A 21,069-nucleotide genomic window follows, 5' to 3' on the forward strand; every position below is an offset into this window, starting at 1 on the left:
TGCTGAGTAATATGTAATCTAAATTTTAATCTTGTTAAAATAAATTTTGTTGGATAACAAAATTGCAATTGTAATGACTTGTTAGAATATGGTTAATTGCTAAATTGGTACTCTGTTTTTGAATAATATAAAGCACTATAGTTTTATTGAAGATTGAACTTACAACGTCGACGAGATTAATAAATTGGTACTCTGTTTTTGAACAATATAAAGCACAAATTCTTAGCGGTACGTACCTTATCCTTTTTTTTTACTACTACGTTGATAATTGAGATGAAATCTAATGTGTTGTAAACTTGTAACTTTCCTATTCCAGGACTTTCCTAAATGTGGTTATGCAATAGCTACGAAGGGGTTAGCAAACGCAGACTTGATGGAGCAAATATTTCAAGGAACAACGGCTGTAGGGGTCGGCGGATGCTTTTCACCAGCAATGGCAAGGGGTAAATCGATTTTGTCAAAGAAAGTAGCTTCTCTTTCTATCAATGATGACAACGACGAATTTGGATACGATGCTGAAGAGGGAGATGATGATGTTGAACCAAGTGAAGGTTCAGGGGATAACGAGAACATTGATAGTGATTCTGTTGGTATTGATCTCAATGTATCAAACGCTTCCCAAAGTGTATCCCCTCCGAAGACTGTGCGGACAAAACTGCAGGGTGGTACTAGTAGTAAACGAAAAAGTGAAGGTAGTATTGATACTTTTGAGGAAAAAAGACGAAGAGCTAGTATTGATAATGTTATTAAATTGTTGGAAAAAAGTGTTGCATCTAAGCCTATGGACATATTTCCGTTGGTGGTTCAAACTCTGAGTAGAATGGGAGTTGCTGTGGCACGAGGTCAACATTACTACATTCGTGCAGTGAAATACTTGGAAGAAGAGAAGTTTGCCCATATGTTCTTGGCACTTGAGAATGATGAAGCTAGGTGGTGGTACTTAAATGATACATTGCCTAACATCTGATGAAGTAGAACTACCGTTGAATTAAATTTGGCTGAATTATTTTTTATTCTAATTTGTTTGCACTATGTTTGTTTTTATTTCAGTTGAACTATGTTTTGTCTTTAAATTCGGTGAACTGGGTGTGTTGTTTTATTATGGTATTTATTTGGACTGACAAGATTGGAATGTTAGAAGTGTTTAATGTTTTAATTTGGATTAATTAGATTTGGCATTTACTATTTGTTTAGGGTTGATACATTGTTCTTATATATCATTTTCTTGTTTTGTGTAATGTAGAATGGAAGATGAAAACATTAGACAAGCATGCATGATTATTGCATTACAAGAACTCCGCGATTCACTAGAAGACAATCCTGATTCAACTACAATATCACCAAAAAGGCAACCCAGAAGAGAACTAGGGGAAAGTGGAGCGCAATATATACATAGGTTGTTAACAGAAACTCCTACGGAATGTCAAATTCAATTAAGACTTGATCGACACATGTTTGTTCAATTAGTGAACTTGATGATTGAAAGAGATCTACTTCACGACGCTAAATATGTGAAAGTAGCGGAGCAAGTAGGTATATGTCTATATATTTTAGCAAAAGGAGTTTCATATCGTGATGCTAGCGACAAATTTAAGCATTCTATTTCTACAATATGCAAGTATTTTAACCAAGTGTTAGAAACGTTGGTTATATTGTCCTTCGATATCATTAGACCACATCGTGACTTATCAGAGGTGCCTCCCGAGGTAGCTAATAATACAAAATATTGGCCTTATTTCAAGGTATAACTTCATTATTTATATTCACTTGATTACATTTCAATGTCGAAAGTGTAGATGTTTATTGAAGAATTAATTATAAATGTCATCATTTGTCAGGATGCTATTGGAGCTTTGGATGGAACTCTTTTCGATGCCATTGTAAGTGATACGAATGGTGTGCCATTTCGTGATCGACATGGGAGAAAAAGTTGGAATGTCTTGGCTTGTTGTTCGTTTGACAGAATTTACACATTTATTAATGTCGGTTGGGAAGGAAGTGTTCATGATACAACGGTGTGGAAAGACAGTTTGGGTGATTCAAAATTTAATTTCCCTCATCCACCTCCGGGTAAACTCTGATTCTTCAATTACGTATTAAATATATATTTTCATTTATTATGTGTAAAGTACTCTTAAATATATATATTTCAGGAAAATATTATTTGGCGGACTCGGCTTATCCAAATACTCTTGGATATATGACGCCATACTTCGGGGGAGTAAGAATACATATGCCTGATTTTAGAATACTGCCACCTAGAGGATTAAAAGAACATTTTAATAAGCTTCATTCATCGCTAAGAATGAAGGTGGAATGTTCATTTGGACAGTTAAAAAAAATGTGGAGGATACTACATAACATGCCACAAGTGTCACAAAAGAGTCAAATGTCAATCATTATAGCCACTTGCACACTACATAATTTTATTCGGATGCATAAGCTTGGCATACCAATCATTCAACATGACGCAAGTATAGGAGTAGCAGATTCAACTATGTATGCACAATGGCGCAAACTTAATATGGCCAAAGTGCGACATCGTATAGCACGCCGAATTTGGAGGGCTAATCGCTCGGAAAGCGACAATGAAGGTGATGACAATGAATATCAAGATGGCAGTGAAGATGATGAAAATGAAGATCAAGATGACAATGAAGATGATGAAAATCAAGATCATATGGAAGTAGATGGTTAATTCAGCACAATGTTTTAATAATTTGAATATGTAATGATTTGAATATTTTAAACCATTATCGTCTTTTATCTATTCAGTATAAACATATGTTAACGTGGTACACATCTATTTATGTTTTCATTCACCCATCAATTATAACAGTGGTAGTAGTAAAAATAATAATAATAGTAGTAATAATAGTGGTAGTAGTAGTAGTAATAATAATAATAATAATAGTAATAATAATAATAATAATAATAGTAATAATAATAATAATAATAATAATAATAATAATAATAATAATAATAATAATAATTAAAAATAATTCTAATACTACTAATAATAATGGTAGTACAATGCGATAATGATAGTAATAGTAGTTTAATTAAATAGTAACAACATTAATAATAATAATAATAATAATAATAATAATAATAATAATAATAATAGTAATAATAATATAATTAAAAAATAATAATAAAAAAATAAAATGAAAAAAAATTAATAATAATAATAATAATAATAATAATGATAATAATAATAATAATAAAATTAATAATAATAGTTGTATTAATATTAATAAAAATAATGCTAAAATCTGCTCTGCTCTGCTGAAATCTGCTCTGCTCTGCTCTGCTCTACTTTGCTCTGCTGAAATCTGCTCTGCTCTGCTTGCCCCTGCTCTGCCCTGCCCTGCTCTGCTCTGCTCTGCCCAGAAGCTCAAAAGAACAGGGCCTTAGATGTGTGAAATCATGGGCTCTTGGATGTAATTATAGTTTGTTAGCTTAGTTAGACGAATGCAAAGGATATATAAGTAAATGTGATAGTGTATGTCTCACTTTTCCTAATTATAACTAATCTTGAACCCCACAACTTAAAATGGTTGGAGAGGATGGTCATGAAATTTTTTGGATTAAGTTAATTAAAAGGGTCGGGTAAAAATTAAACATGAGTAGTTTTGGGTCGGGTTAAGTTGGGTCAAAGGATGTTTCAAGTCGGGTAAATAGAGGTCGGGTAATACATAGATCGGGTAAAAAGAGATACTTTTAGGGTCAAAATGGTTTCGGGTAGATTTTGTTTCGGATTAGATCGAATTCGGATCTTGAATTATCGGGTCTTAATAGTTTCGGATTAACTATGAGTCGATTCCAAGTTGGGTTTGGACCATATATTACCAGGTGAAGTCGGTTATGAGTTATCTTCGGGTTGACTCCAGATCGAATTCGGATAAAAAATTCGCGGGTTAAGCCAGTTCGAAAACAGTTCGATTTTAGATGAACATTTCGGATCGGGTGAGTTTTTGACACCCCTACCCCTCTCCATTAACTTTATCTCTCATAGTCTCCTCCATCCTTCCACCCTACTAAATTCCTTACCTATTAAAATCTGCTAACCTTTTTTTAAGTTCTTACCTTACTTAAAAATTGTGTACTCAGATTACTTTAACTTAGACTTGAAAAACCTAATTTGATCTAATTATTGTCACTTCGAATCCATACAATATCTAAAATTTGATAAATAAATCAAATACGAATATTCCTATATTGAAAATGATTATGGATGAAATCAACTTATCTATTTCTACAAATTACCATATACAATAACATACTCCAAAGTAATTCAACTTGAAATGACTCAATTTGATCCAAAACTTATTAATGAACTATCTGACCTATACAACCAATTTATCACCTCTAATTAACTCATAATAATTTCTTTTGTTTAAAAGACAACTCATTATCATTTCATTCCAACACGATTCAATCAGAGTTAATCCAACTCGTGACCATAAATCAAAATCTAACTCGACAAAATACCCCAACTGACTTACCCAATCACAACCCGCCCATGACCTACTACAACAAAATTACTAGTATAACGGATGCTGGTAAAATCCGCAAACTAAAGACGAAAAGAAGGAATGATTTGTGACACAAACAAGTGGAGAGAAGAAAGATACTAAGATAGAGATAAAATAAAATGGATGAAGAATTTCAGAGAAAGATATACCCGATTACCCGAACTACGTAGTCCACGTAATCGAATATGGTCCGTGTGTATAACGTACGACTCCAGGATGAACACGATTCCTCTCTTCTTCTTTTCTTTTCCCCCCCTTCTTCTTCTTCTTCTTCTTCTTCTTCTACCTCTGCTCTCTCTTTCTCTCTCCTCTTCTTCTGCATTTCACTGATATTATGTAAATTTTAGAGAGATAAATTAATTGATTTTTAGAGAGAGAAAAAGGAAGTCATGTCGAATACTGAGAATTCTCCGGTGATCGGAGGTTTTTCTGATGGAATTGATGATGTTGAAGAATTCGTCTGTGTTAGTGTTTGATTGATAATGTTTTAGTTTTTGATTGAGTAATTTGTTCAGTTTTGAGTGTGTTTTTGATTTGTTGAAGTAGTTTTTGAAGTAATTTTGAATTTGGAGTGATTTTGTGTGGAATTTGTAGGTGAATGAGAAGGAATCGACGATGACGAATGAGAGAATTCATCAGGTTTTGGAGTTTGTCAAGACTGGAAATCAAGCTTTTCGTCGAGGGAGATTTGAGGAGGTGATTAATTGAATTTGTTTATATATTTACTTTGTTTAATTTTGAAATTGGATGAATTTGGTAATTGTTGTTTATATGTTGATGGAACTAGAATTTTTGTTTTGATGATATGATTGGATATTAGTGAAGTTGTTAATGAAGATGAATTTGGATTTTGAAGCTGAAAAGGTTAAAACTTGATCATTACATTTGAACTTAATTTTTTATAATTGGACTTCTTCTAGCTACTTGGTACGGAGTATTAATTAGGGCTTTTGTGGTGAAGTTATGGCGAATTTTTAATTATGAAGGGTTTCAACGATGTGAAACTAATTCGAACAAGAGGAGTATTTGCCACAAGCACTTGTGTGGCTAGTCGTTCTGTTGTTCATGGTCAGTGCTTGGATATACGATTTCTGTTATCGTGACATTTGTGGCAATAACATGTTCCTTGTGTAGTGGTAAGTTGAAAATAGTCTAACTGAATATGTAAAATAACCCCTAAAGAAATCAGGCTGTGGATAAGTTAATCCATGAGCACTTTTAATCAGGCTCTGTGCAGTCTAATAGAGGAGTTTAATCACTGCTGAATGTTGTTGTAAAGTCTAAATCTGTTCCTGTACCGCAAAATATAGCCTTTCAATGTGTTCTATCGACCATCCAATTTTCCTAGACTGTGTAACGGTGAGTCTCATTGTGATTTTTTTGTAATGCTTACCTTTTCATGTGATCTTTGAGTTATAAAATCGTGCTGCAAGCAAGTTCGATGATGCATTATTAAAGCCAAGGGTTTCATACTAGTTATACTTTTCCAAAAGCAAAAAGATTTGGACCCTGAAACTTTAAGCTGCTTCCTGGCATTTTGATATTAATTTCCTGAAGAGGTATTTAGCACTTGGTGCTTTGGTAGTGAGCGATAATTCTATGAGGCAAATATTTTTAACTACCTGATATATGATGGGCCATACTCAATACTATATACAGCAAGCTGTGTGCTGAAAAAGTAGAGCCAGGGATATAAGTTTGGAATTCATGCATTTGTAACAACATATAGTAACTCGTGTGATCCTTCTGATTGGTGATACTTGGTCTAGGAATCTGAAGATAGTTACGCAATTTAATAATGGCTTTCTGAAACTTTTTTTTTTTTTTTTTTTTTTTTTTTTTTTTTTTTTTTGAGAAATCTATTTGGCTTAGTTATTGTAAAAATTAGGATTTTGCAAGCTTTAATTAGAACTTGGCGTCTATACTTCATATAGTGAGCTGTTTGGGGCATTATCATTCTAATCAATTTAATCTTAGTTTCAAAAGTGGGACTTTTAAATAATTTTTGATGTTATGCTGTTATATTTTTTTCATTTGGGACCCTTTTGTTTGGACTACTTTTTGATTATCCGTCACTGCAGGCAATTGATTGTTATTCAAAAGCCATTCTTGTCAAACCGGGTGATCCTATTATTTTGAGCAATAGATGTGCTGCTTATATAAGGTAATCTGCATGGAAGCTGACATCTGGTTAAGTTATTTTTCACCTTCCTACCTTATTGAAGATTCAATGATATATAATGTTGTGCTCGCCTATGGAATTTTTTCAGGTTAAGCCAATTTCTAAAGAGTCGAGCGCCTTCTGCATCTGAATATAATCCATTGTATGGGCTGGATCCTACAACACATGCTGAAGTATGATATGACTATCTTTCTTTCTGTATACAAAATCATAAGTTTTTCTTCTTAAGAAAATTTCCTGAATTTTCAGGGTACACTTAGAACTAGGATACTAACATTAAAGTTTAAAAATCTGTTCTTTGCCTGTTTGGAGTAATTTTATTAATCCATTTCCTTTCATCACTTGTAAATGGTCTGTAGCCTAGTTCATAAACTATATATTTTAGCTCTCATATACAATTTTAATGTGGAGGAAGATATTCTGAGTTTGAAGGATGAGAAAGAGTGAGTGCCTGAGTGGGGCAGAGAAGGATTTTTCGGCACTGACGTAGATTTATTTATTTATTTATTTATTTTCGTGTAGATTTTTTTGGAACCTATGGGGCATGTATACTGTGGTAAAACAAGTTTATAACTTTTCGTTTGTTGTGAATTGTACTATAAAATAAGGTATTGGTCTGTTGAAAGGTATTATGTTATTTATTAAGCTTGATGCTGGAATATAATTTAAGAATCACATAAATCAGAACATCGAAATCAGACTTTTCCTACTTGTAGAATTATGTTATGATGGCTCATGGCTGTGGCTCAATGGGTAGATACTTCTAGTTCATAGCAACTGTGAAGACATTTTTTTTTTTCTTTGGTCTGGGCCTTAGGGATGACGTGCTATGAAACATAGATGAGAGTGATTTTCATTTATTTATTTATTTTGTGTGTGTGTGTGTGTGTGTGTGTGTGTTGGGGGGGGGGGGGGGGGAGGGGTTAGGTTTGTTAGCCAACTTTGTCTCTTTTTTCTCAAAATACTGATGTTTTAAAATGGTTGAACCTTCGGTGTGTGAAGATATTTGCTACTTATAGTTTCAGGCTACTGGTATGTGTAAATGTGCCTTAAGGTTAGGTATCTAGTTCTCAACTTTACTGACAAGAAACCATAAACTTCCTAATATGTTTGATTACCTCAATGCAGCTGGCCTTAAAAGATGCTGAAAAAGTCATGAGCTGCAGAAACAATTCTGTCAAGTCGTACATCCTGCAAGCTGATGCTCTATTTTTGGTAAGGATCATAGTTAATTTGGTACATGTATTCCATACCCTTGTTATATGCTCTATATGTTATTGCATCAATGAGCAAGGTGCCTTTTTCTGTTTGATATCCATTTGAAGTATATTTGTGTTGGTTGTAAGTTGTTTTGAATTATTTTAAAAAGTTTGCAAGTAAAAGAAAAGATACATACATAATATTGTTACTTTTTTTTTTGTAAAGTTTTCTCACGATTTTGCTCAACTTTTTAGCTTTGTGATATGCATATTTCCAAGTTTGTAGCTGTAAAAATTTCTTGTATTATAAACATTACATATTTACATGGTTTATTGGTTTGGTAATGGGTGAGGACGTTGTATAAGAGCATTTTTCTTCTATCTCATCTTGATTTCCGTATGATGGGCAGTTAGAAAGATATGACTTGGCACGTGATGCTGTTATTGCTGGCCTGCAGCTGGATCCACTTTGGTAAGAATTACATCTTTACTGATTTACTCTGTTTTTTTGTTGAAGTGCTTGTGTATTTTATTCCCTGCATCTTAGAATTTGAGTTTTATTTTCACATTATTTTCCTTTTGTGTTTGATAGTACCCATTTACAGGCTCTACTTTTGATATTGGAGAGAACTTGTTCTGGCTTAGTTTGTGGAAGAAGCCGTGAGAAACCAGAACGTAGTGATGAATTTGATTGTACCCTTTGCTTGAAGTTACTATATGAGCCAATTACCACTCCATGTGGTCATTCATTTTGCCGCTCCTGTCTATTTCAGTCAATGGATCGAAGTGAGATTGTTTTCTTGTAATGTTTTATTCTACTTTTTAAACTACATATATGTTTATATATCTCATGCTCTTAGCTCTTTCTCTGTATGAAATTGCAGGTAATAAATGTCCTCTTTGTCGAACTGTTCTCTTTATCACTCCAAGGACGTGTGCAGTAAGGTCTGTTCTCTTGAGTTCATTGATTTGATTTTTTAACAGGGGTAACCATTTTATGTTTATGCCTTAGACAACCAGATTTGGATTTATATTGTCTGGGGATGTCTAATATGCTTATGGCTAGGACTTCATGATTAATTTCAATAATTTGAGAACATATTTTGTAAGTGTCTGATATATCAAGGAGATGATGCCTTTTAGGAGGCACTTTGTTCTTAATATAAAACTTGTACGCATATATTTAAGTTACTATATCTAGTATTTATTTTCTTTTTTTCGTTTTCCAGTGTAACTTTGAACAACATTATACAGAAAAATTTTCCGGAGGAATATGCGGAGAGGAAATCTGAGAATGACAGTCTGGTAAAATTTAGCGTTGATTTGATGCCACTTTTTGTGATGGATGCTGTGCTCCCTTGTGAGAAGTTGCCACTCAATATATTTGAACCTCGCTATAGGCTTATGGTGAGTTTTGTAAGAATGGAAATTATTTTTTGTTAGGAGTTTGTCATTGCTGGAACTCGTATGCTACATGCTTATGGCTTAATGTGTGCTCTCTTTTTCTGTTTCTTTGGTTGTACTCCTATGCTGGTTTTTTCTGATATTCTTTGATGCTACATGTTTGTTTCTTCATGCCTTGCTTTGTTTGATGAGCCTGCTCTATTTTCTACTTTTATTTATCTTTTGCTAAAGGGGAAAAAAAAAAAAGAAATAGTATAGGTGCTGGAATATTCCAATTCATTGACCCTAAATCAGCTAAGTGCTATATCTAGCAAGTTTTAAGGCAATCACCATTTGACATAATAAGGATAAGGACCGCAGGGTAGTGTTTTATTTTGTTTTTTTTTTTTTTGGCAGAGGGATAAACAACAACACAAGACTACACCTTATTCCTCGCATTAGTTGCTAGATTTTGGGTAGTCTTAACTCTACTACAAAGACACTTTCTATTTAGGACTAACATTATAACATTGAGAACTAAAAACTCTAACTAAAAACTAGGACCGAAAAGAGAGGAAACCTGAATCAACCCTTAAAATATGATTTGGAGCGTTAGTCGGCGGCAGATTAGCATAAAGAACTTGAGATGACTCTGGGAAGGTGATTTGGCGGCTCACCGGCAACTGGAAGTCCAATTGGAACCTTCACCGTTGCCGACTAGCCTTTTTGGGAGAATAACTAGCTGGGCGGGTTCTTGGCCTTTTGCGGACTAGAGAGAGAGAGAGAGAAAGGTGCTTTTATTAATTAAAATGTCAAAGAGAGTGTTTTGTTTATACAAATGAGTTTAACTTCTTCTTTTTCTTCTTCTTCTTTTTTTTTTTTTTTTTTTTTTTTTTTTGTGGGTTTGATAATATTTGTAATAAAACGAGGAATTAGTACAGTCTATTGGACGATTTAGACTAAATCAGTACATCGCAGGAGAGAACCTCACTGAATCATTACATCGCAGGAGAGAACCTCACTTTCCTATTTGCATCAGGAATGGTGACCATATAGGAAGAATATTTTTTGAATCTCCTCAAGTGTTTCTTCTTTTGTCTTGATTGGATTGAGTCTTTAGCATGAATGTAATTTTTTAACTCGGCCAATACTTTTGCTTGGCTTCATGTAGCAAAATTTGAAAATTTGAAGTATCTGGAAATGTTTCTTGTTTCTTTTGATGCATGGTACAGATTATTATAATTGACTCTGGACCTAGCTGCAGTTGAAACTTTATTGTTTGTTCTGTTTTGTTCTCTCCTGGGAGTTTCTGAAAGTGATTATTGTGATGAACTGGAAGATGACTGTCATTTGATATTACATATAGACTATATTAGTTGCAACTTGCAAGTGCAGTATTTCTGTTAAACTAAATATAAACAAATAGCAACTGACAATAGTTATTTTAGTCTTATTACAGATTATGGTGGTTTTATTCTCTTGTTGCTTGAACAACAGGTTAGGAGGATAATGGAAGGAAATCATCGGATGGGCATGGTAGAATTTTGCAACCTGTCGCTTGTGTTTACCTCCCTTAATCAGGATTCTCGTAGTCTATGGCTTACACTTTATATAAATGATGTAGGTAACACTTGACTCCACTACCGGTCACATAGCTGAATTTGCTTGTGAGGTGGAGATAACAGAGTATGTGTCAGCAATAGTCCTCTGCCTTTCATGCTTTTTCTGTTCGGTATAATGGTCTAAATTGAATTTCCCCCCTCTTTCTACATTTATTCATGCAGATGTGAGCCGCTTCCAGATGGCCGCTTCTATATAGAGGTAAGATAATCTATTTACGTCTTGCATTTCTGCATTGACTGTTGTATAACTTTTGCTTTTGTGATGAACTAGTTTTCATTTCACCTGAAGATACTATTTTCAGGATTGAAGGTGCACCATTGTCAGTATAGAGGCCACAGTGTACAATGAGTTTATGATGATGTGTTACGGTTGGGTGGTTCTGTTATATGCTTTAAAAAAATGCAAGGGACATTATTTAATTAATTTAGTCTCATTGTAATTGTTAAATTATATGGATATGAAAAATATATAGCTATATTATATGAGTATTCTTATACTGTGTATGAAATCCTGTGATTTGGTGTAATTTCACAAAGCTAAACTGACCCGGTTTGACTGTGTGAGGTTTCAGACCAGTAGGGTGGATCACCTAATCTCCCCCCCAAAGAAGAAAAATTGTTTAGTAATCATGTAACAATCTTTCTAGAATGTTGCTATAGTTTTTCAGTACTTTTTCTTCAGGCTCGTTATCCCCCCTCCCCCTCCATTTTAATTTCCCATGCTATGACCTCCACTTTCTCTTGATCGTTGTTTCCTGTTTCCAAGTTCTCTTCTAACTATCTCTTTTCTCTTTTTGTTGGTTTCTTTTTCTGCTTGATTTAATGAGGTATCATTCAGCAGATAGTTCATCATATATAGCTTCTTTTTTCCACAGGTTGAAGGACGCCGAAGATTTCGCATCCTTCGATCCTGGGATCAAGATGGGTAAGTTGTCTGTGTCTTTGCTACTGCTTCAGGTCTCTTTAGATCTTATCTTATAATTTTATTCCTTTGTTTTTCTCAGTTACCGCGTTGCAGAAGTAGAATGGATACAGGATATAAATCCACCAGAAGGATCAAGAGAGAGATCAGATGTAAGATTAAGACTTCCTTCAAATATAACTACTTTAGTTGTGATGCTCAGCACTTAAAGCAACTAGTCAGTTGATTTAGTGTTGAATGAACCTGTTTTTTTTTTTTTTTTAGGGTGAAAGGTTAGAGTGAGCCTTGAAATGTGCCTAATTAGTTGGGGCAATTTGAGGGTCTTTAGGACTTTAGGTCCAATGGACAAGGTAGTCTAATTTGTCGTTATAGTCAAGCTAATAGGGATTTTATTAATGGCCTTTAATGGACAGGGTTGGACATGGTCAACATAGGGCCAAAATGATATTCCAATATTTTTGTAAAATAAATAGATATGGTAAACAAATTACTTGTATAGCTTAGTATTCACACGTGCATACTTTTGCTTCTGCTTTCTTTTTTTTGCTCGTCCATCTGTTGGACTGCTCACTAATGATCAGTAACCCTCTTTGTCCCATTACAAGATGAACCCTTTATGACCTACTCAGTAACTAGTTCTATCATTAGGTGTGCTTGATTGAGTTGATTCCCAAATTGAAGCGAAAGGTTCTAGCTCACCTCATTACCAGTTAAAGTTTGAGGTTCTAAGTTAGAGCTTCATGCTACCTTCTGTAGGCTGGGACTTGGGAGTTTGTAGTACTGATACAATGTTAAGTAGATATCTTCTACATCGGCCAGATGTTGGTCTTGATATATTTGACTTGTGGGCATTAACAGCTGCAGGAACTGACAAATAATGCTGCAGAATATGCTCAAATGTGGATGATGAGGGCAAAAGAAGCAGCTAGGCAAGGTAATTACAACATGAGTATTTTCAAGGGCCAATATGGACTTTCTTTTCATGCTTTAGTCTTTTCATATATTACAATTTGTAATGGCTGCTGCTAGGTTTTTGTAGCTCTTGGTAAGTGGCTTTTCCATTGGCTGAGAAGTTGGATTATATCCAGATATGAAAAAGTTTGTTGAAGCAGCTGCTTTTTCTTTTTGGCTTTTTTATAAATTAAAATTACTGTGGTTTTGCTCTTTTTCAAATGAATTAATCTGAACTTATTGGAACTTTTGAACTTGCTGGAACTGATTAGAATTTGTCAGAAGTTATTGGAACTTAACAGAGCTTGTCTTAGTTGTAAATTGATTTTGGGTAGCTTCTATTTGATTGAACAAAACAAGCCTTTCCCAAAATCAAGCCATTGTACTAAGAGCTACCATCCAGGTGCTAGTTCTACTAAACCGACACAAAGAACTAATTTTACCATATGGTCAAACAAGCCAAATACATCTGTTACAGCAAACCGCAGATTGCCAAATATGGTCCTCATCAGTTATATTTGTTTATTAATGTGTTGTAGTAGTTCTGACATGGATTTTTTTCCTTCCAAGATATGGGAATCCATATTGTGAAGCATTGCTTTGGTTTTCTGAGTGCCTCCTCTTCTATGATTTTTAGATAGAAGACGGCTTGCAGAACTCCTTAATGTGGAAGCAATGATGCCCACAAAGGAAGATCCTGAGCGCTTCAGCTTTTGGGTATGCTCATCTTTCCCTCTCTTCCAACCTTATTGTCACTCATCTCAAAGTATAATTAATTGTGCTTGTATTTGCAGCTAACCACACTAACAAGAAGAAGACCATCGGAGAGACTAGAACTTCTGCGGTTGAAAGACACGAAGGAGGTATTGACAAATTATGTTATTCCTTCTAAGCTACAGATTATAGGGCTTTTTTACTCTAGAATATAAGGCTGAACCTAACTTTCTGTATGTGCCTTCTTTTGAATGCAGAGAATAGGTCGCGGGTTGATATATCTTAGACAAGAAGAGCAAGGTTGTCGATTGCAATAATAAAGGCTGTAATCGAGTACTGTAATTTATCCATTTTGAAAGAAAATTTCAATATTATTTACAGGCTGCTCAAGTGTCCAGCATTTTTTGATCCACATGATGCCGTGGATCCTCGAAGTCTCAAACTGAGTTTTGTTGTAATATAGAATATAACAAGATTATTTATTATAATCTATACTTTTCTTCCTTTACTGTAATGTTACCTTTCTTTCAAGTTTAAGATTTTAATGGGGTTGGTGTTTGTCTAAGACGCCTTAACTCTCGGCCATATTAGCCAATTTCGTGGGACATTGCTGCAGTATTAAATGCTGCTTCGGCATATGCCACTTCGGCTGAAAAGCTCCTTCATCTTGACCGTTCATATGAGAACTATACTCTTCAATCTCTAAAGAACTTAGAGGTCTTCTCTTGGAATGAAATTACGACTTTACGAGTACAGCTGAGATTGAGTAGGAAGTTTATTTTATTCTATTAAAATGTCGGAATTCCCATCCTTTGAATCTATTATGGTGCCAAAATGATTGATATTGAATATTTTTCACCTGAACACCATTAGATGTATTAATTCAACTGATGTACCAAGACACTTGAGTATATTATAGTATTGTTGTAAGTCAATATCAATTGAATTCAAAGAACCATTGAATTGTAGTAATTTTAGTTTATGAAAAGCGAAGTAAAAATAGTCACAAAATTCCTGAAAAAACGGTTTGTTTAACCCATCATCCTCTAATGTGGGGCAACAAAGAAAAGAGTATCAGATTTCACAAGAATGGGTGTCACATTAATGCAATCATCTATATTTATTGCTCTTATCTTAATACCAGGCTATTACTAGCTTGCCTAAAAATACTTGGTCCCCCAACACCACATATTAACCAAAAAAAAAAAAAAAAAAGAAAAAAATAAATTAAAATAATGTTAAAAATAAATAAGTGAATATGATGATATGTTCAATAGAAATTCAAAACCTTTAGACTTTTCACAAAAGAAAAATATGAGTGAACAATAAAAATGAATAATTCTCATGGAAGTGGGATGCAACTAACAAGAAGTTGACATTTAATGAAGCTTGATTGATATACACATCATCATTTTGGGTCAATGGTTCATAAAAAATAATTGATGGCAAGTCAAACAAACATTAGATAAACAAAATAATGTTAGGATTGATTACAAGATTATCTAATGTTCAAAATAATGGTAAAGCTTTACCTTGTCATCTAATAATTGGTAGAGTTACAATTAATATGGAAGATTAGTTGTTGTTGAGGAAGTTTTTTTATGTTTACATAAAATGAGCAATGTATGTGTTACAAATCGATAGGTAATAGATTATTAGATAGATAGTAAAATCCAACTCAACAATATACGAATCAAATATGTTTTTAGTCTCTAAAACTAATGAATGATAACTCCTTTAGTAACCATAACTTTAAAACTATATTAGTACGTAGTAAGAACATATTAATTTAGCTTATATTAGAATTTCAAGACCATTTATGAGATAAAACTAATTATAATACGAGTAAGAAATAAGAGATATTCTAATGATTCACAGTGTTTATTGTATTTCAATTTATTATTTGTACCGTTTTCCTTTTTTATCATGATAAAACCAATCATATTAGATACATAGCAAATCATAATTCATAAATGACATGGTGTGTTTATAGTCCTACAAAACTTTCCCTCACATTCGAAAGTAGTACTAGCAAAGAAGATAGATTACGCGGTTTAAGACTTTCATATGTTAGTTGGTAGTTAAAAATGTGTACATATAGCCAGCTAACTAAGCCTGCCAAAGGGTCCCACTATACAAATATTTGCCCCCTATTCGTTTACTAGGTCTTATAATATGTGATATGTCCCATTAAACATTAAAAATGTATACAAACAAACATCAAAGCCACGAAATATAACACTAACATTCATCAATTTTATAGCACAATGAAGCACGTTCTTCAAGTCCTTTTCTTTATTTTTCACTTAGTGCCTTCCCACAACTTGTATTATTCTTTCCATCTTCCTTACTATACACCCCTCAATTATCCAACCCAACATAAAACATATCAAAAAAATTTCCTCATAATTTTTTTGGCTTTGTAGTTCCTTAGATTTCTCCATGAGTACCACCACGGCCACGACCAGGACCACGATTACGGCCATGTGACACCTTAAATGTGCTAGTATTATACCATATGTTGTTTATCTCATCAATCTAACATCATGATATCTTCATTATTCGTCGTCATTTTCTCTTTCCTCCTCCTCATTGGTTCTACACCCACCACCATTTACGCGCAAGCCCCTCTTGAAGCGCCTTCTCCTTCATCCGATGACACATCTCCTGCTCCTAAAACACCAAAATACGCCCCTAGGGACAAAGTCCTAATCGCCTGCGGGGCGCAAGAGGATGTCGATCTCCCCGATGGACGGACGTTCAAGTCAGATCCATCGACGGTTAGCAATCTAAGTAGCGACGAGGATGTTAAAGTGAATGTCGATGCACTCCCATCACCACTTAAAGACGGCGTTCCTTCGTCTAAACTACCACCACCTCCGTCTCTACCTCTCTACAAATCCGCTAGGATTTTCCCTAGTGCATCCTCCTACAAATTCCCCATTTCTCAACAAGGCTTCCATCTCATCCGTCTTTACTTCTTCCCTCTCCCTCACCCTTCCTACAACCTCTCCAACGCGGTTTTTCGAGTCACAACCGAAAACTTCGTACTCCTCCACGACTTCACTGTCCATTACCCTTCCCCCATCTTCAAAGAATACATCCTCAACCTAACTTCAGACACACTCACCCTAAAGTTCTCCCCTAAGAAAAACTCCTTCGCCTTCATCAATGCCATTGAGGTCATCTCCGTCCCAGACGACCTCATCTCAGACACTGCCTCCCCGGTCCCACCCGTTGGGAACATCGAGGGAGTGGCCAAACACGCCTTCGAGGTGGCCCTCCGACTAAACGTCGGTGGGCCACTCGTGTCACCAAAAAATGACACACTATGGAGAACATGGCATCCAGATGAAAAGTTCAACACATTCCCTCAAGGATCAAAAGATGCTAAAATTGACCCAAGCAAGGTTAAGTACCCGGAAGGCGGTGCAACAATGTACATTGCGCCGCCTTGGGTGTACGCTACCGTGGCTGAGATGGAGAATGCGGATACTATCGAGGCCAACTTCAACCTAACATGGAAGATGCCGGTAGACTCGTCATATGACTACCTTGTTAGACTACATTTTTGTGACATTGTGAGTGTAGCTATGAATGATTTGTACTTCAATGTGTATGTCAATGGAATGATGGGTGTTGCTAATCTCGATTTGTCTACCCAAACTATGGCTCTATCGACCGCCTATTACAGGTAATTATTTATATATGTACCATCATATAAATTTATAATGCACATTTTTACATAACTAATAGTCTACTACTATATATTTGATCATTAAAGCATATATGTATGTACATTTTCGATTAATGTTAAATCCATTGAGTTGACTTGCTCGTTTTTTATTTTACCATGTATAAATTTAACATGGAATAAATGGATAGTAAAATTTGCCGACCCTAGGTCAGGGTCTAGAGTTAGAAGTATTGTAATGGAAAGTCTTTTTTTTTTTTTTTTTTTTTGTTGTTGTTGTTGTTGCCAAGTTTGGACATAAGTTCCCTACATACTAAAAACTTACTGGTTGCAATTCTTTTGAAACACAAAGTGCTAGACTGCTAGTATGAATGGTATCATTTATAGCAATATTTTGAAATTAAGACCATAAAAATCCAATATAGGAAACTTCTTCATTTTACTATGTACAATATCTTTTGGGTACACAGAATATATAATAATTTTGTTGTACATAGCTTTGGAATAATTTAAATCAATGACGTTTTTTTGGGTGTGTCCAGCTGCCACACTGGTGTAGTAAGCTGACACACATTAAAACTCAGACTGGGTAATCTTTGACCGATCAAATAAAGTCTAAACGAGTAACCCTGATCAATTGACAAACCCCGTGCACATCGTTTGATCAGCCACATATGAAAATTTGTGTTAAATCAGTAGATTTACTTTAACATGCTTTGAGTTATCACAATTTGTTATGATTTTTATTATAATTAAGAAGTGATTGATAAGGGATAAATTTTATAAAGGGTATATGGATCATTCTGACGGGGAACATATTATATAAAATGAGTAATTGTATGAATAAAAAAAATTATGTAACTTTTATTTTGTATTGGTGCAATTTAATTGACATTTGATGTACAATAATCTACCGCCTTATTTTTTAAAAGTTTGTGCGTGCAATATGTATGAGAGCTTATTTATTTTCATTTTCTTTTATGTAGGAAAATGTATTACAATGACTCATACATGTATTGAAATGTTTACAGGGATTTTGTGATCAACTCCACAACAATTGCAAATGGATTGATTGTGATCCAGGTGGGTTCGGGCTCGGATGGGTCAGGCGATCCCAACGCAATCCTCAACGGGGTGGAGGTGATTAAGATGAGCAACTCCGCGGGCAGCCTAAGTGGGTTGTTCGATGTGGAGGGAAACTACATGGGGGCAGCCTCGGGTTCGAAAACAATGAAGGTGTTAGCCGTGGTAGGACTAGTAATGGGAATAGTGGCCTTACTACTAGTTGTAGTCATGTTTGTAAGGTGGCATAAACGTCCCCTAAATTGCCAAAGGAATAACAGTTTCTCCTCTTGGCTTCTTCCTTTAACCACTAGTCATAGTAGCTTCCTTTCTAGCAAAACTACCTCGATCACAACCTCGAGGAAAAGCTCGATGTTTGGGTCTCGAAAGAGTGGTATGTTTGCCTCAACAAACCAAGGGGTTGGTAAATTCTTTAGCTTCAATGAGTTGCAAGATGCTTGTAACAATTTCGATGAGAACGCGGTGATTGGAGTTGGCGGGTTTGGAAAAGTGTACAAGGGTCAATTAGACGATGGCACGAAGGTGGCCATCAAGAGAGGTAATCCGCAATCAGAGCAAGGTATAAATGAGTTTCAAACCGAGATTCAGATGCTCTCACAGCTTAGACACCGGCATCTTGTGTCCCTTATTGGATATTGTGATGAGAATACGGAGATGTGTCTTGTGTACGAGTTCATGTCGAATGGTGTCCTTCGAGAGCACCTCTATGGGTCTAAGCTCAATGCACCCATGCCGTGGAAGCAGAGGCTTGAGATATGTATTGGTTCTGCTCGCGGTCTTCATTACCTACACACAGGTGCAGCACATTGTATTATCCATCGAGATGTCAAGACGACTAACATTCTATTGGATGAGAACTTTGTGGCGAAAGTTAGCGACTTTGGGCTATCCAAAGCGGCATGCCTCATGGAACAAACCCATGTGAGTACCGCCGTTAAGGGTAGCTTTGGTTACCTCGATCCAGAGTACTTTCGAAGACAACAACTAACTGAGAAGTCCGATGTGTACTCATTTGGAGTAGTCCTCCTAGAGGTCCTGACTGCAAGGCCGGCTATAAACCCGGCCTTGCCAAGGGACCAGGTGAACTTGGCTGAATGGGCTATGTCGAACTATAGAAAAGGACTTCTTGAGAAGATAGTAGATCCTAATCTGCAAGGAACAATATCCTCTGCTTCCTTGAAGAAGTATGTCGAAGCAGCTGAGAAATGCTTGGCCGAGTACGGTGTTGATAGGCCTTCGATGGGAGATGTGTTGTGGAACTTGGAGTATGCATTGCAACTCCAAGAGGCAAGCTCAAAGACCGAAGCAGCCGAGGATAAGAGCTCGTTGTTAATCCCCTTAGAGACGGCTCCAATTATGGGTGTAGATGGAGTAGAAAGTAGTAGTGCTCCTACTAGTGATGATCATACTGAAGTTGGTGCTTCTGCCTTCTCTCAAATTGCCAACTTTCAAGGGAGGTAAGGTAAATCATCGCGATAAAAATACAGAAGAACTGTACTACCTCCGCTAATTGTTAGTTACAACAAAGGGGTATTATTTTCCAGAGATAAAACATTCCTTTCTTGCAATTCAAAATTAACGAAGGTGTATATTGGGTGGTTGAATTCGAAGCATCAAGGTTGAAAAATTGGTACAGAGTAATTTTATTTCATACTGTGTAGCGTGAACCTCTTGAATTCGTTTGTTCTTTGATTTGGGGTTCTTTATACTTAATTTTATGTAACATGATTATTGATTTTTTATCAAAATTTCTTAGCCATAATTACTTACTTTTTTCTTACAATTTTTTTTTTAATTATACAAGGTTTTGTACAATTATGTATTTATAGCTTGGTTTTGGGAAGTGTAACAGCTTCTAGTACAATAAATCTAATACATATACTTCGTTTTAATGTAGAAGTATAGTATCTAATTTATAAACTCCAAAATTTGGAATGGAAGAATATAGTGGAGTATTAATTTCTCTCTTTCTTTCTTTGCAAAATGTTTTTCACTTAATCACAAAAGGAAATCAAAGCATATTATGTGAATTGTGCACAAAGTCACTAGGTGGTTTTTTAGGAAACTCCAACCTATGAGCCAAAGTACTATTTGTTGCTAATTAATTAATTTGATAATTTTTATTTCAAAAAAAAATTACTTTGATAATTTTCTTTCAAAAAAAATTAATTTGATGTTTTAATTTAAGACAAAAATTAAATAATCAATTTAATTGATTACCTTAGGGAAGACAGGAGCTGTAGAGGGAGGAAATTAGGAATGTTTTCTCACAAGACTCTATCAAGATATTGAAACAAAATTTATCATATTGATCATAATCCAAATTAAGTTATCATATGACAAAAAATTAAAAAAAAATAATTAAACGATTTGCAAATTTGCTAGCGAAAAATTTCTCCCCTTCTGAAATTCTTCCATAATTTGTTTTTATTCATTTTTAAATAAAGCACGAAAACATATTTGGCATAAATATATGAACGAAATTAATTATTAGTAAGAGCATCATAACCGAAAGAAAATTAAACAAAGTCAAGCTCACAATTTTGGAAATTCAAAGAATCTCGTGTTTAAATTAAAAGAAGGGATGTAAAATATTATCATCTAAAAAAATCAGTTCCCGTCATAAAAAAAAAAAAAAAAAAAAAAAAAAAAAAAATAAATAAATAAATAAAAAAAATCAGTTAACTTTTGAACTGTTTTAGCTTGGTGTTTAAATCTTACCAAAAAATATAACTCAACTAAGGAAATCTCATATATTTATACTAATAATAATCATTTTTT

At 34.7% G+C, this 21,069-nt stretch overlaps 1 protein-coding gene across 1 annotated transcript; it reads left to right on the forward strand.

Annotated features, from left to right (window-relative positions):
- The first annotated feature begins 4,708 nt into the window (after nt 1-4,708).
- On the forward strand, nt 4,709-19,897 carry LOC145566220 (putative receptor-like protein kinase At5g61350). Its single transcript, XM_081625703.1, has 19 exons — nt 4,709-5,002; nt 5,133-5,234; nt 6,620-6,702; nt 6,809-6,893; nt 7,849-7,935; nt 8,330-8,391; nt 8,512-8,705; nt 8,804-8,864; nt 9,149-9,326; nt 10,800-10,838; nt 10,927-10,988; nt 11,087-11,123; nt 11,800-11,849; nt 11,929-11,998; nt 12,705-12,780; nt 13,435-13,514; nt 13,592-13,660; nt 16,019-17,205; nt 18,237-19,897. Exons 1-19 carry the CDS (start codon nt 4,928-4,930, stop codon nt 19,747-19,749), a joined length of 4,110 nt encoding a protein of 1,369 aa, XP_081481829.1. The 5' UTR covers nt 4,709-4,927; the 3' UTR covers nt 19,750-19,897.
- The last annotated feature ends 1,172 nt before the right edge of the window (nt 19,898-21,069 follow it).

Source organism: Chenopodium album, chromosome 11, assembly GCF_948465745.1.
Source record: "Chenopodium album chromosome 11, dcCheAlbu1.1, whole genome shotgun sequence".
Lineage (NCBI taxonomy): Eukaryota > Viridiplantae > Streptophyta > Magnoliopsida > Caryophyllales > Amaranthaceae > Chenopodium > Chenopodium album.

Coding starts and splice junctions, on each gene's coding strand:
- LOC145566220 (XM_081625703.1), top strand. CDS start 4,928: ATGTCGAATACTGAGAATTCTCCGGTGATCGGAGGTTTTTCTGATGGA. Junction 8,865..9,148: donor CCAAGGACGTGTGCAGTAAG/GTCTGTTCTCTT, acceptor TTCGTTTTCCAG/TGTAACTTTGAACAACATTA. Junction 11,999..12,704: donor GATCAAGAGAGAGATCAGAT/GTAAGATTAAGA, acceptor GGGCATTAACAG/CTGCAGGAACTGACAAATAA.